This window comes from Haliotis cracherodii, unplaced genomic scaffold, assembly GCF_022045235.1.
Source record: "Haliotis cracherodii isolate W230 unplaced genomic scaffold, xgHalCrac1.p SCAF_3, whole genome shotgun sequence".
NCBI classification, from domain to species: Eukaryota; Metazoa; Mollusca; class Gastropoda; order Lepetellida; family Haliotidae; genus Haliotis; species Haliotis cracherodii.
The window spans coordinates 29,090,520-29,107,713 of record NW_027266286.1 but is presented as its reverse complement, the minus strand read 5'-3'; the positions used below and the strand labels follow the sequence as shown (position 1 = coordinate 29,107,713).

General features: G+C 38.5%; 1 protein-coding gene across 1 annotated transcript in view; it reads left to right on the top strand.

The window, feature by feature from the left end:
* The window catches only part of LOC139473893 (uncharacterized), an 86,513-nt gene that overhangs the window by 45,437 nt on the left and 23,882 nt on the right, over positions 1 to 17,194 (top strand). Inside the window, exon 2 of the mRNA XM_071256688.1 lies at positions 12,271 to 12,431. Within this exon, the coding sequence (XP_071112789.1) occupies positions 12,271 to 12,431 (161 nt within the window). The remainder of the gene's footprint in view (positions 1 to 12,270; positions 12,432 to 17,194) is intronic.

Genomic DNA, 17,194 nt, shown 5'->3' with positions numbered 1-17,194 from the left:
AGTGCAAAGCTCAATGGTGACATTTGTATCACATGACTCTTTGGGTCTGGAAGCCTCTAGGTATCATCCAATGTCAGCCTTTAAGAGAATAAATGAAGCATAAAACTATGGTGAAATGATCAAGTATATAATCCTGCCACCCATGCCCAAGGCTGACCTGATCTGCTGTGATTAACTCATGCCATGTGCCCAAGCTACTCGCCATTGTCCAATGTGACACAATGTTTGCTTTGCAATAACATTTTATAACAATGTTGTTTTTGTCCATAATATTACCAAGCTAGAAAATCTCACAGTAGTTTAGTCCAGTATCAACCATTAATCAATTGTCCTTTGAACTAATTCCTTAAGAAAACAAATCCAAGCTAGAGTTATTTATGCTGTTTTCTTTACCACTTTGACACCTAGGGTAAATCTATCAGCAACAGTGTTGTCACAAGCATCCACTTCGTTAATGAGTTGGTGGTCACATGATAGGAGCAACTCTGGCTGACTTCATTAAACTTGAGGCAGACTGTGGCCATTGGAGTCTCAGAATCAGTTGGATGGTACATGAGTCTGGACTGCCTCAGCCATGAATGTGTATGTGGCTCTACTTCATCTGTGTCATTGACCTGATATGTGGATTTATGTTTTGAAAATGGTTGTTTACCTTGGATGCCATCATATGTTGACAAGTGCAGCAAAAGACGCAGGTAAGCAAGTCACAATACATAAAAGGAGACAGTTCCAGGGTGCCTTCACCTATTTACAAAAGAATTGTCTTATTATTATGTGCTTATCTCACTGCTTTTGACAATGTCATTTTTTGGATGATTTAATTTACAGCCTGTTACCATGGTACATATATTTATTTTTTAGGTAATTAAGTGTTATTTTCATGAAATAGAACAAATTTTGAAGAAGTTTTCAAAATATATAAAAAACAAACATCATGGCTATTGTACTGATTGTCCCGATGTAGATCAGGTGTGGTCAATAGGTACAAGAATTAATCATCATTACATGGAGCTGATGATGGTTACTACAGCATACAGCAGGAGTGTTGTATACAACATATATGTCCCCTCTGGCCAAGCGATGGGACAATCAACAATGATGTTATCCTTCGTATCATCATTCAAAGGACAAACTGAGATTATCACCAACCTCATAAATTTCTGGTACCTATTACAGTAGGATTAGCTTCTTCATGAACAAAGCCAAGCCACTTGAAGTCCACCTTTGTCATGTTTGAGGTTATCAGAAGTCTTCATGAAGATAGTATATGACTTGAATTGAGAGATAGGGAGAATGGTTTGAATGGGTTAACACTTGCCTACAGGAAGATAGTGTTGTATTGGATTTTTAATTGAGTGGTCATGAAACAGATGAAAGAAGTGTTGAGTAGAGGATGATGAAGACATTGTGTCTCACGAGAGAAAATGATTTGTGATTTGTTACATGCTCTCTGTTTGGTGTTTTCTATGATGTCAGTTGTAATTTATCATTGGTAAAATTCCCTGAAACATTCAAAGCAGTTCCCACAGTGACTTTGACAATGTTCATTGACATTTTTTGTGGTACTTCAAAGGTTGGCATATTTTGTCCAACAAATGCTACATGGAGTACCTCTGATGGTGTTTTAATTGGGTTCCAACTCATCATTCATAACATTCTTAGAATGAAATGGATGTTAAATAGATAGTGTTTTATATTTGACTTGCATATTTTGTCCTTCATATCTATGGCATCTTGATATCAACATTATTTGGTGGATGAAGCTGAATAGTCATATGAGCTTTGTTAATCTTGATCTAATCTCAACATCCTAAGAACAGCATTGTTTGCATGCACCTCTACAAGGTGATCACCTAAAAGTCAAACATGTCCATCAGGACATCACACAGTGGTGAGGAGCCTGATAAGCCTGTTGATGAAACTCTGGGATTTGGCCAGTTTATCATGTCAGTGCTTGGTCTGGAAGTGTTTGCCTCATGTTTGTAAATAGTCAACACAGCTGTTGTGTCATTTAAGAACTTAAGGTCGAAGGGATGATGATATGGATGATAACACCCCAGCAACCAGATGTCGTATACCATCCAATAATCTGTTGTCATGGAGATGATAAACTACTTCCTGGCTGGGATAGGCAGCCTCTTTTAACTCACTGACTCCTCTGTCCTAGGAATCAGTGTAGCTCCCATTTTACCAACTATCTGAGAGTCAAGTGGGAAGTTTGGTACAACATGTCAACTGTCGTATACTTTAGCAAACTTTTTGTTGGCAGACAACCGGATTAAATGAACACTGCAGGTATGCATACCAACCTGCACATTAGCAACTTGGACCACTTTTTTATGTGTTTTTCTTTGCCTATTTCAAAATCACCATGAATAATAAGTGTCAACAGTCAGTTATCGTTGATTCAAGATCGTCAAAACCAAAAAGTGAAATATATGAAACAAGCTCCTAGGTTGAGGTAGTTGAAGAGTAGGTGATTATTTGTTAATACAATGTTTACATTCTTATGGTCCATCTGTTGACTTCACATAGTTTCATGTTGTACCCGGTTGTACCCCTCTTCCAGTGCATTATCCAAGCTGCATATCTCCTTATTGTATTGTGCAATGTGTACTATTATGTTGACAACTTATTCCACTTATGAAGCTAAAAAAGTAGCATTTCTCACATTGTTGGAATATCTCCTCTATTATGCAAGGAACCTTGCATGCTTAACTTGGATGCACAATTCCTGTCTGCTGTCCATCATGACCTATGGTTGAATAAGCTGGGGCAAGTCATGAGACACATGTTATACAATTACCCATTAGGTCAGCACTTCGGTTTCTTGGTGGAGGTGGTTATTGTGTCATGATTTGCTCTGTTACATTCTGATGGAATTCAGTAATATATCATTCTCATGTTGCCTGTGTGGTGAGTATAAGTGTTATAAGGAGGAAGCTGTTCGAGGTCGGATTTTCATGTGTGTCACAGTTTACCTATACCTACAATAAGCCACCCTCTTTTTTAGCTGCAAGTACCCACAGGAAGATGGGTGTTCAGGTGTGTCAGTGTCTATCTTACCTACCAGACAGGTGAAATCTACACCTTGGCCAGATATGCAACACATTGGGAAGAGACGATGAATGTGATGTGTAGTATAAATGTTTAGAGAGGTTTTGTGATTAGGTGGCAATTAATTGTTTTGTTGCAATGTGTAGCCATCCTTTTTTAGTTGAAGACTGTAGGAAAGGTCAAGAATATAGAAGTGTGTTTTGTTGTTTAATGTCACACATAGCAATATTCCAGCTATGTGACTGCAGTCTGTAAGTTGAACACACCACAGTGATTTATATGATGAACAGTGATCCATGACACAATCGACCAGCCTACCAATCCCATACATCCAAATTGCTGTGGACCAATTCTAATCTGTAATCCACATAAATGAAAAAATACATAGAAAAATATTCAGATTTGAGACATTTAGTAGCAAAGCATTGCCAGTATTAATTATGTCAAAAACCAAAAGAATATTTAGAAGCCACCTGAAAAGTTAGCTCCTGGTAAACTGACACATTTCATGATCAACCTTATAGTTTTTATGACTTATCTAAACAGTTGTTGAGAAAACATTTCACACTAAAAGGTTTTTCAGATAATCTTTATCGGTATATTAAGGGGAGCGTCAAAAAGAGTGGGTGATGGCAGCATTATGGAGTAGTCATGTATATAATACATGGCTAGGTGTGTCCCCCTTGACCCAAGATACTGGGTACTGCTGTGGTTGTCTGTGAGTGTATGGTCCATGTTGCCAATGGTTGATGTGGTAGGGTTGGGGAGGGTCACATGGAGAGGGTAGGTCTGACACTGATTGATGGCACCCAGTGCAGTAGGCTGAATGTCTGGCTTGCAGCAGTGTAGTAATAAACCATCTGGATGTTCAAGAGGGTGGTTCGGTGTGACGAGAAAAATGCGAAATATAAACATCATTGTCTGCTGCTTATTGAAATTGCTTCAACATTATCATCACATTCGTCTTCATTGTGGAATGTTGGGATAGCCTTCCCATTAGAATGCCAGTTCCCTCACTGTCTCACGCATGCCATACTCAACCATACTCAAAACCATTCAACCTATTTCTTCTGCCACTAACACACACAAACACTAACCCACGTACTCCAAGGTTGACACAAGCTTGAATTTGAATCTGCCGTGAAAAGATCTTTAAACAACGGTCTTATGTTCCATAAAATTCTAAAAAAAGTCTTGAATTTGGCAATCACTGCCACCTCAGTAATACAGTTAATAAGTTTCCCCTACACAACCCACCATGAGTACATCCAGGTGTGACTCCTCCAATATCACAGGTAATTAGGATTGACCGAAGGACATCAGATAATCCAGTCTTTGTCCCTGGCCAGTAATGACACCAGTTACTACAACATTACTGTACTGTGACAGTAGAGTATAGTATACATGTTGAACCACATGTTGAACCACTCCATTAAACCCATTGAAAACAAGTGTTGCACATTAATTGATTGTTGATGTACTTTGTGAATAGAAATTTATCTTTTTCGAAGCTCCTTCTTATTCTTGATGACAGATTTTGCTGTCTACTTCAAAATGTTATCGGATAATGAGAACAACAATTATTAACATCACATTCCCACACAACAGCAGAGATGATTATATTGCCCACTGGAAAATATCAGCCTAATCTGGGCAACAACTTAGTGTTGTGATCAGTGGGATATTGATAACTACAGTACATGGTGCTGAATATTCCCTGTGGCACGTTACACATGAGTCAGTCGGGTGTGAAGAATGCAGGTGTTAATGCTGTGAACAAAACTATAAAGTGGCAATGCAGGTTTACCTATAAAATAAGACATTTATGTAAGATGGCTATTTGTTATAGCCACCTTAGATTATTGGATTTGTAAACCTTTTCGTAGACACAATTTTTATGACTCACTGAGAAAGAATATGTCGTTTTTATAGCGTGTGTATGTCAGATTTTGATCAGATACTTGCATATAAACTATCTCCCGATGATTAAGCAAGTCTACGGTGTTGTGGAGTTTAGAACACAACAAAAATGGTAATTTTTCTTCACAGACCTGTTACATAAAGCAAGCTGTCACCCAGGGTAGCAAAACACAGGTGACATTGAAACAATATTTCACAACTTATCAGTACATCTTAGATGTTTTTACAGAAAATAACACACTTAATTCTCACTCACACATTCACTCTCGTAATACAAATATACTGCATATACCATGTTTGCATAGCCGAAAGCAAATTAATTGCTAGTTCATCCCCCTGTTTGAACATTTTCACAAGAAAGCTTGTCTTCAGTTGTTTGTTTCAATTGGATATGTATATGAACATGATGAAGTGAGTGTGTGTCTTCCAGGATTGACCATTAACAGCATCTAGTGTTGGAAACTAAGATGAGTCCTGTGGCCTTTCAGAAGTTTCAGAAGGCACTCGTGAGCAGAGTTGCCTCCCTTGGGCATGCTAGAAACATGGGTTTGAATCCCAGTTTGTCCCTATTGTGTTTCTAGTTTTGTCAGTGCCATGCTCACCAAAGGGGTAAACATGTAAGACCTGAATTACTTTGGGCTTTACTTACATGAAGCTGACATGCCGTGAGATAACTGGAATACTGTTCAACATGTTCAAAGTGGTGTTACATCTTACTCACTCAGATTTTCTGCAATAGTATTTACACTCACTATTCTGTATAATCTGTACTTTTAGTATTAGAAGTAAAAAACTTGGCCTTTAGCCCCAAAACTAAAACACTGTCACAGGGACTACTTGCACAAAGTGATCTTAGCACTACGATGATAGTAACTCCCATTCTTTGATAACCAGAGATTCTATTATATGGTCTCTGCTTTAACATAGGCTTACAATAGTAGTAACGTTAATGTCACTTGTGCAAGTGGGTCCTGGACTTCTTTCTATATTGATGACTACCGATACACCAGAATCCAATGTCCATTTCATCACTAGAATTTTTGTGAAACAAGTAATCAATTTGGAGTGGGTTTACATACTATATACATGCATTCCAAACTATTGTAACAGCTGGCAGACCACATGACTACCTGTAACACTGTTCACTGCACATTTTTGCTGCAGGAAGTCAGTGTTGTATCAATTGCCTCATTATTTGGGGGCCGACAGACAACAGCAACTGGTGCAACAATCCACGTGCCCTTGACCCTCACCCACAGCAGAGTGAGTCGGATGACAGCTACTGGCGATCTGTGGTTTATGATGCGGGCTCTTGCATCACACTTTATTGCTGCTGGATGACAGAGCAGTTATTTATTATCTCCATGGTATCTGTGTTGTTGAAGTACCTCTCGTCCTGGCTTGTCCTCATTGTCAGACGAAGACGTGTGGCTTATCTGTGCACAAGTATATCATCTGTTATGACAGGGGTCTTAGTTAGTTGGAAGGAAATCATTACATCACAAAGACTGCTGTATACTCTTGGATTAGTTTATGGGAGTAGTGTGGTATTCATTGACAGCTAATCGCCTTAAATCTTAAAATCTTGATTAATCTTCTGTGGCATTGTGTGTGACCAAAAGGCTAGAGGTATTAATATTTTCATATAATTTAATGGAACATTGAATCCTCTCAGTAATATTATCCTCTTTGCTTAACATTAATGAAACATTATTCTTGAGGAGAAATGTATTGTTCATGTGTGTATCTTCAGACAGGTCAGTACTGATTTAGCTCATATTTGTCTGGTGTTGAAAAAAATAGGATAATTGTAGTTGTTGGGTAATCAAACACACATCTTTTCTAAATAACTTGCTCCAAGATGCCAAATCCTTGTACCATTTACTGATTCAATGTTTCCTTTGAGATTCAGAAACATTTGTTTGAAGTTGAAGCACTTTGAAGTACATCTGGCATCTGTGTCCTCGGTGTTAACCACCAGGATCTGTAACTTTCTGTCATGAGTGAGTGAGTGACTTTTACTTAATGCCACTGTTAGCAAGTTTCTAGCTGTAGACATGGGGATTCTGGATTGGAATAAGTCCTCAGGGTGCTTGGATGCTGTATCATCAACTTTTCAAAAATGAGGCGCAACTTTAATTTTATTTTAGTTTTGTACTTAAGACTTAAATGTTTGAGACCATGTACTTTCCTACACTGCAATATGATAATATAAACTTTAATGTATGTAGTTTATTCATACTTGATATATGCAGTATGTTTGTATTACTAGAGTGAATATGTGAGTGAGAAGTATGTTATTTTCTGTAAAAAAAAATAAGATGCACTGCTAAGCTGTGCTATATGTCATGGGCTTTCTGCTACCCTGGGCAGAAGCACGTTTTATGTACAGGTACTTCTTTTTTAAAAACAATAAAATATAATAAAAGAAAGAATCTGTCTTCAGCAATCTATGCAGGTCGTGAGAGATGACTGTGTGGATCTGGTGGGTTGTCAGACTCCATGACTTGGTTGATTGTGTTGTCATCGTGCCATGACTGCAATAGTTGCTAACCATATCGATCACGGGATTGTCTTGTTCAGATTCCTGTATTTACTGCCCCCTGTCATACACCTAGAACATTGAACAACGGACCATCTGGAGCAGACAATCGACTGACTGAAAGCATGAGTAAGAAGCAGTGGTGTCCTGGCAGTCTATACTCACCAATGTCCCCAAGGGTTTTGGCCATCTTGGTGAAAAAATGTCTGAGAATGCAGTAAACATGTTTTGAGAAACTAAATCTATACATTAAAGTAATGTAAATGATAGGATTAACTTTCTTTCACAATTATAAGCTATGATAAACTGAAACAAGTACAAGTTGATCTTCTTTCCATGAAACATGTCAGTTATTAGCCTTGTCTTAAGGTATTTATTACTTTTAATCACTGTTTGGATAGCAGGAGCCAATAAAGAGAATTCAATGTACCTTCAGTTTGAAAAAAACACCTTAACTACAGATGTTGATCATGAATAGTTAATAATACTGCTTTTTGTGAATGACAATGCACTATTACTAGTTGTGAAAGAGATTAAGAATTAATCATTTGCTTTTATTCCTTGAGCATATCTGTTACAATGAATGCAAGCACTGTGACCATGTGAGCGCAGCAGCCCCTGTAGTGGCTGTTGCCACAGGTGATGGGACCTTCACAGAATGCAAGCATCGTTAACTGTTTCTGTTGCATTCTGGCCTAGTCAAGTGTGTGAAGAAACTTTTAGCTCACCTTTTGCTCAAATCACTGTGGTTTTGTTTTAACTTTCAAAACTCTCAGTTTGCTCATAGGTTTAATATCTTATTTCCAAGGACCACTTAACTTAGAAAGCTGAAACTTTGTGTGAATGATAATGGCAATAAGGTAGTTTAAGGAACCGTTATTGGCCCTCAGCCTTAGTGCTTCAGACAATAACGGTGTGTGTTGTTTTCGTATCTATTGCACCAATGTGCAAACAGTCTATTTATCTTTGTCACATAATGAGGTTGAAACATCATGAAATTGTTTCTTCATAGTCCAGGAGAGCTACGGAGCCTTGTGGCTCTGTTATATTCTTGATATATTTTTGCTATTGTAAGGACCAGTGATATAAGCTGCGACCATCTTGGAACATCATGTGGTAATATAAGTCTTAGCTATGTGAATCCTGACTCAAGTAAGCTGAAGACTTTGGTCTGTAGTAGACTACCACACTGTCTAGCTGTCAGTTGCTAGGGTCTCTCCGATGATGAACTGGTTTAGTGTCAGGTTACCATATTGTATTTTCAGTTGTATAAAAAAATATACGTCATTAAAGGGTGATTAGGAATTTGATTCTTTTAGTTATTGGTTGGGAAGATATTTTATGGTTTCAAAGTACCAGCCTCTGGATGACACTTTCAAATTTGGGGTAATCTTGGCTGACAAGAAATGCCTTGAAACTTGTTATCAAACATCCTTGAGAATCAAATAAAAGAAAACTAACACAGGTGTTTTCAATACATGCTTGTTATTATAACATTAAGTTTCACAAAATGTGAATAAGGGATCTGACAGGCTCCTACATCAAGGACTTGAGTATCTGACCATGGGAGATAACTCACATGTGTGGTAGACATAGAAAAATACTGTTAGAGTCTGGGTGCATTTTGATGTAGATGATGCTGAATAAAAGCAACAAGCCTTTTTATAGCCACGAGAAATGTCTGCTAAAAGCAGAGTCGATTGTACAAATCTGACTGTACCATGAGCATGTGCTTATGAGTCACAATCAAATAGTAATGATACCAGGTGTTCGTGCAAAGGTGAGAGTATCCTGCCCCACGAGTGGCACCCATCAGAAACACATGCAAAGGCAAGTCAATTCTTCCCAAGAAAAGACAAAATAAAATGACAAAAAGATTACAATATGTTGATTGTGTGGCATATTACCATTGAAATTGTGTACTCGAGACTGGGTTGGGTTTTCAGACACATACCTGTGTCCATATTTCAGAGCCCAAATGTGACTGTATTATGCTGAGCATACTATGCTGTAGGATTCGTACAAACGCAAGAAGGAAAACACGCCTTCCCACAGACCTTCGTTCAAACACAAACATTACCTCCATCAACATAACACTGGCCTTTTCAGGCCATTTCACTAATATTATAGCTCCAATACATCTAATTAAACACCACCAATACATCTAATTCAACAGCAAGAATGTATTTATTGGTTTCAATCATCCCATCTGTGGTTGTTGTCGGATGTCAACAATACACGTAGATGTAGTCCCTGCCGCTGTGGCTGCTGCTGGCATTACCAGCCATTGTACGGGGTGGAGGCAGCACGGTCGGCAGCTGGGAGCATGACATCGACACACACGCTGGGATCATGCTGGGTAAATAATTTGTAGAGGTATTCAGATACTGTGTGGTATTTGCTTATTTCATTAATGTAAGCGTCATTTGATGTTGTGGTGTAGGAGAATGTTTAATGAAGGTCATTGGGGATTATACCTGGTGAGAGGTCTCTCACTTCTTCTTGATGGTTATCGGAGCCTTGATTCAGAATAAGAAGGAAAGTGTTTTTTCACAGGATGAATAATTTTGAATAAGATTATTGATTCGAAAAAAACTGTTGGTGTGGATATTGTTCTTTTTAAAAAGTAAGTAAAGAAGTACCAATAGAGTATAGAACATGAAATTAAACTGTGGTTCTGATTACTAATTTGTCTGAAAGTTTGACCATGACACTGTCGCATATTAATTAACCCTTTTCTTAGATTGATGAAAAGTAATATTTTTCATTGAATTTTTAAGAACTCTTTTTGTCGACTCATTTTGCAAGTCATGTAATTGGAACCACACGAACCTGCCTCATGAATATTAAACTTCCACGGATGATCCCATTTGTGTTACTGTTGATGCATGGCTCAGATTGTGCAACAGGTATTGCTGAATAATAACTGACTCAGACAGCCCTTTGTTGTAAACAGGATTACTATCCAGACAAAACTAAATGATGACTAAATAACAGATGAAGATTAAAGGAATGCCTTTGATGGCTGTGAGTTTTAATAATCCTCAGTATAAACTTGTTTTAATCCACTGATTGATGTTGATTTTAATTAGGTCAAGAGATGAAGTGTTTGCTTAGCTGGTTAACAAGATTAATCCATCTATTGTCTGGAGGCGCTGACTGGTGTCAAATGACAGTGCTGATCAGACATCCAACATTAAAATGGACTGCTTAATTTGAGATGAATCAATTTTACCATACCTCACCTAATTATAGTTTTATAGCTAAAACAACAGCGTCTGTGAGGGTATGGAACAATGCGTTTTAGGTCACACCTGAGCTCGTTAGTGGCAGACTGGTGAGGTCTGAAGAAGCTAATTAGAAGGTATGCTTATAGTTTGTTGATTTATTCAGGGTATATTAGTGAGCGTGAGTAGTCTGTTAGTTTAGTGCAGACTGTACCTTTGATTACCCGCATTGGAGTCCCCTGTGTTTGGGCAAGAGGGAAAGGCAGGTAGATTGCTGTGTAAGGCACACCTTGATTACCTGTCGACAGGTAGCAAGGCCAGGTACATGTGGGAATTTAGTATGATTAGGTGAGTTATTATTAATGACACTGTTGAATGAATTATGTTATTTGGTTTAAGTAGGTAACATATTTATTCTACCGCTACATGTAGCACAGAAACTTTTCTTTAACAGGATATTCCATCAGAGAAGGATTTGCCCTGAAACATTGTCACGAACAAACAGACTTTTTGGTCTTCCTGTTCTTCCAACTTCTAAATGCCAATGAAAACCGTGATGATTGTTTCTCCAAGTGTTTAAAGTAAGATCATCTAAACACTACTGGCAAATACAGCTACACTCTCTTCATCTTGAAACAAGACAAGGCATCTGTAATGAGAGATAACTTGTAAGATTAACATTGATACTATTTATCGCACTAGGATTTGGCATTGACATATGTTAAATATTGACCCTAAGTGTCTGGGTTCAGTGGTGGTAATGCAGAATGGGACTTGTATGCATGTAGCCTATCTACAGGGTTGGGTCTCCTGTTAATTGACACTAATGTGTGATAGGATATTTCCAAGAGTGTCTGCTCCACGCAGTAGGTAATGGTGTTCATGACGTTGAATAATAGAAATGTACAGTCCTGGTGACTTATGGTTTGGGAATATGTTTTTGTTATCCCTTGGGTTAAGAGTTTGCCATGTACATAAGAATATTGTTTTACCTGGAAATTTCCACAGTTAATCATATAGCAGAGGATCCAGATCTTGCCAAAACTATTTTTTTTCTCAATTGGTAATGTGATATCCTCATGTTTTCTTCATGTGACTGGTTTGTATGTCTTGTAATGAAAAACATGCAGTTAAAAAGGTTCTGTTTCATTCTACAGTTTATGTGTTCAGGATTTTAATGTGTCAGTACGATGTTATTGCCAGATGACAGGGATGGTTTGGTAGGGATGAGGATTAACTGATATATCGTAAACATTAACAAGGAAGTTTGATTCCACTTGCAGTAACATTATGTATACGGTGTATGAGAAGGAGGCTGTGTCACTGTGTACATGACTGTACTTGTCAAGGTCATATGGCTATGTCTGCCACCATCAATATGATCTCACATCGATTCTGTTTGTGAAACAGGGCCAAAATGTTGGAAGAAGGGTTGCTGAAACAAGAAGGCAATCTTATCTGGCATTTGTGTGATGAGGTACATTTATTTGCCGTCATGTTCATGTCAATGACCTTCTGTTGCAGAGATGAATGGCCCCAACCAGGCTGCACCCTCATCCCCTACCCCCGGGACTCCCCTGCCCCTGGGGTCCCTGGAGGACAAGCTCCGTCTAGCCGCCAGTAAGGGGCTTGTGGACAAGGTGCAGGAGCTGCTTCAGGCGGGGGCCACCTCACACCCTGACAGGGTAAGTTTTTAACTCACGTAGGGCCCTTGCACCCCGACAGGGTGAGTTTTAAACTCACGTAGGGCACATTGCAGCCCAACAGGGTAAGTGTTAACCCCACATTGCACCCCATTGGGGTTAGGGGTTAGTGTATACCTGACACAGAGCACCTTGCACCCTGGCAGATTAGGTATTCACACCTCTTTGTTCAGACACAGGGGCAGGCTCATAGTTCCATTTGCTGCTGTATGGATTCTGTTATCAAGGTCCTTTCCCGGAATCCAGTGCCTTAATATTGCCACAGTTTACCAGTATGTATTGCTTACTCAGCAGCAGACATTCACCTTTCTGTTCAGTGATTGTGGGTCAATTCTCATGAAGCATCCCTACACATATGTGCTGCAGCCGTGCTGGACGGAGTAGACGGGTTACTTCAATCAACAGTTTTCAGGCACAGTGTGACCCAAGCTAATAAATGATTCCATTTTGGTTGTCTGTGGGTTGTTAGGGTGGCCAATTGTTCGCTTGTCATGCTAGAAACCTGGCTTGTGAATCCCATTCTTTGTGTCTTCTGCCAGAGTATTGTTGCAATAGAGTAAAGCTCTGTTACTTTAGACCCTCTTAATCCCGAAACCCCGATTTCCCAAACAATTACTATCGACAACATCCAATTGTAATTTGTTAATCCTAATTATTTCACTGAGAATTTGTCTGTATTAATAATGTTGCAATGTATTGCCCTCTCAAAGTGGCGGAAAACAATATTCTGTCACTGATAAACCTTATACAGCCATTGTAAAAAGTTATGCAGTGCAAATTCCAAAACAGCACTACATCAAATAGTTATTTGGTAATAAAACTTTTTGTGACATTCAATTTATTTGGTGTCACATTTTGGTTGAAGTATGTCTCCCACCTACAGCAGAATAATGGTGATCTCCCACCTACGGTCTGTTTGAAGCAAGTGTTCAGGAGGCTTGAGGTCAGGGGTCGATATTGTCATATAAGTTGATATTTTATCATAATATCTACAGCTTATAATAGGGAATTGTATTTAGTGATGTATGGCTCCAGTAAAAATGTCGAGAGCCCCCTACTGAGAATAGTTTTTGTGTTGAAAGCCATTAGGGTATTGTTGACTTCAACACACGAGAAAGTTGTTAGGGGAGGTAGTCTGATGTGTAGGCTTGTTGCCTGTGGTGTTGTAATTGGATTTAGCGCATTCCTTAGTGTACACTGTTGCCGTTGTAACTAAAGGTTTAAAGGGGTTTCCATTGTCCTTTTTCTGTAAAACAAACCTCACTGAAAGTGCTGCTTAGTAACAATATTCTCTGGAATTCATTGTTGAAGCAAAAAATAATTGATATCATTTTTCATGGCTGTTTATGTATTTTTATCAAAAACAACATTAACACATTTGTAAGCCACATAATAATTGATACTATCTGCAAGTGTTAAAAAAATATTAATCTTTCTTTTAATGTTGGCCCCATGTCACCTAGTCCCTATTGGTTGAGGCTACTGTCTGATTGCTGTAAATGGTGACTACGCTTGTCGTAAGAGGCGACAAACGGGATCGGGTGGTCAGGCTCGATGACTTAGTTGATGCATGTAATCGTATCCCAATTGCATGTCGATGCTTATGAGGTCAATCACTGGATTGTCAGGCCCAGACTTGATTCTCTACAGACTGTCGTCATATAGCTGGAATATTGCTGATTGCGACGTTAAACAACAAACAAACAAAAAAACAAATACTGTCTGATGAACCTGAAAGACCTTTTGTGTTGGATATTGATATTAGCAAAACTGTTCCACTTTGAGCATCTTGACAGCTAAGTCAGGAACTGATTGCTATAAACACCAGTGTTGGTGTGTGACAATGGGTTACAAAATAACAATCACAGGGATCTTTGTTGAGAAGTCGCCAATTTAATATAACCTTACAATTCTCTTTTTCCCAGTCTTTTTCTATCAAATTTGCTCCCATCTTGGTATTGAACCTCCCAGTTTCTAAATAAAGTGATTGTGACAAAAGTCAAGAATTCCGCTGATTGCTTAAGCAAAGTATTGCATTAGCCACTGTGAACAGCATTGTTTCAAGCAATGGAATGGTGCACGGAATCCATAAATCAAATAGTTTAGACAAAGATTGTTGACAGAGGAGAATGTCCACAAGCCTTGTTTACCTGTGCGACGTAGCTTCAGTTTGTGCTGGAGATTTGAGCAGGGAGTCACAGGACTTGAGGCACAGCATACATGTTGGCAAACAATCCCACTCTTTACCTTGCCTGGACAAATACAAGGTCTTGTCACCTCAAACTGTGTCTTTGTGACACCCTAACGTGGAACATTTACAATTAATTCCAAACAAAAGAGCATATTTGGAGGATGTTTTAATTGATTTAATTCTGATAATTCTGTCATGGTGAGAGAATAAGGTTTATATTTCTAACATGTTCAAGGGACTACTTGATTTCACTAGGTCCTAGCTAGATCTTTATGAATAAACAAGGGCTGCATGACAACAGGAGTTATTTAACATTATGACATGAAGGTTATTAAAAAAAGTGAAGTTAGATGATTCAATCAAATTTGAATAGTTGAGAAAACTCATATTTGTCATGTTTTTCAAAATAGTGGTACAAAGAAGTCAGGACAGTACCCGTTAACGGTCAGGCAGAAGTGACATGCTGGTTCCTGACTTTTAAAAATGTCATTACATGGGTTTGTAGTCAATAGGTTTACATCATGTAAGATTGGTGTTCATTTTATATGTGAAACATTAGATTGTCTGTACACCAGAACCAAGTTCTATTTTTGAGTCTTTGATCGTTTGGAGCATTCCCAAAGTCAAAGTAACTTCACCAGTCAAAATCCCTTACGTCATGTTTCTCCTTTCTGCCACCAGGTTTCGCCACATACCAAGTGAAAACCTTAAAGCGTGTACAAATTCCAAAGTTCAGTTGCAGGGGGCTGGTTACTGAGGGTGACCTTAAATTGAGTTTTAAGTTGAGTGCAGTGTCATGTGTGTGTAAAGACCCGGAGAACGGCCGAGATTGAAGGAAATGCCGGGCATAGATTACATAATAGTGTCACTATTGCAACTGGAGATCGCACTGCTAGTTTTAGCTCTTCGGGGGACATAGCTGGCAAAACAACTGTAATCTGTCAAGCTATAAATTACTACTTTGTCACTGCAGGTGCACATCATGAAAAGATTACTGTTAAGACTGTATTCCAAGTTGTGTGTTTTGCACTATATTCTAATAGTTGCTGTTTTCAAACAACAATTTTCAAATCCTGGTTTAATGGTTGTATGTGACAGGAGATGACTGAAACAAATATAATGATATGATGACACGCCTTCTTTTAAGAGGTGACTGTTATATGCTTCAGTTTATTGAGTTAAAAATAAACTGCAAGTGATTTGGTGGCATGTGATTAGCTAACCAACCAATTTTTGCCCATTTGTTCTTATAAACAAAAACAAAAACGTCCACTATAGGACAACTGTTTCCTGTTTTGATGGAATGGATTAGGCTTGTGTTTCGTTGTTGGAATGATGTAACCAATTTTGTAAAGTTTTTTTTGGTGTTAATGATGAAATAAGCAGTCTGTGAAGTTGTGACATATTTACACGGATATACACAGTATGCACAACTGTTTACTCACTCACTCACTCACTCACTCACTCACTCACTCACTCACTCACTCACTCTGTATGAGAAACAACACAAGTATGGACAACACAGAGGTCCACAGTACATCTATGCAATAGTTCTATACATGTCACTACTGATATTCCAAGCCCCATGGCACTGTGTTCAAGACACTCTCTTGCATTATAAATACAGGTCACTTCAGTGTTTTATGCTCTTATTTGAAAGTAAATAAATCTATTTGTCATTATAAATTCCTGTTGTACGGTTCTGATAATTCTTGATGTCAAACTTCATCACACGAAAAATACTTTCGCATTTGGAATTTCCAACTTAACAAACTTCATTCAGTCAGATTCTACAGACATGGAAAGGGAGCAGTTCTAATGGGGAAAACACAAGAGAGCTTTGTATCCAGCTCCTGAAAGGAAAGGAAACAGACAATTTACCATATAATTATGAAGCAATCAAAACTGTAGTTGAGTTCATATGCTTGGGTACTCCCGAAAACAGATTATGGCCTTGGTTTCCTGCTGTGCGGTGTTCAAATGCTGTTAATTATATAACCCTCGTCCACACTGTAATTTGTCTTGAGTCTGACCTCCACGTCCAGGGGCAGTTACACCTGGTTTCTTTACCTGTCATTTCAGGGGCGTACCTGTGTACCAACCCTTTTGATCTTCGCATTAACAGGTATACGAACATGTCCTTGGTTAGTAAATCAAACTAATTATGTATTTATCATAGGAAATTACTTCACTTGACATATCAAATATAGTTTTCTTTGTTCCTTGAACCATTCCAGAAGGACATTATCCAGTATGGCTATTTGTCAACTACGGGCATGCACAAGGCTGATTTATCTCAATTTGAAACAAGCGTAATATGTATGACCTTACTATGGGGTGAGATGTGGATCGAACAACCAACCACATGGCAACTCCTTTTGTTCATGGAAATGGAAGGAAATCTTATGTTTGAAGACGATCGTGTTGTATTGCTTCAGTTATTTGAATTAGAATGTGCTATGTGTCTCTGAAAGGTAATTGCTAGCTTGCTGACAGGCTCATGTCATGGTACAATGCTATGTTCCAACTGCCAAGCATGAAATTGTATTGGCAT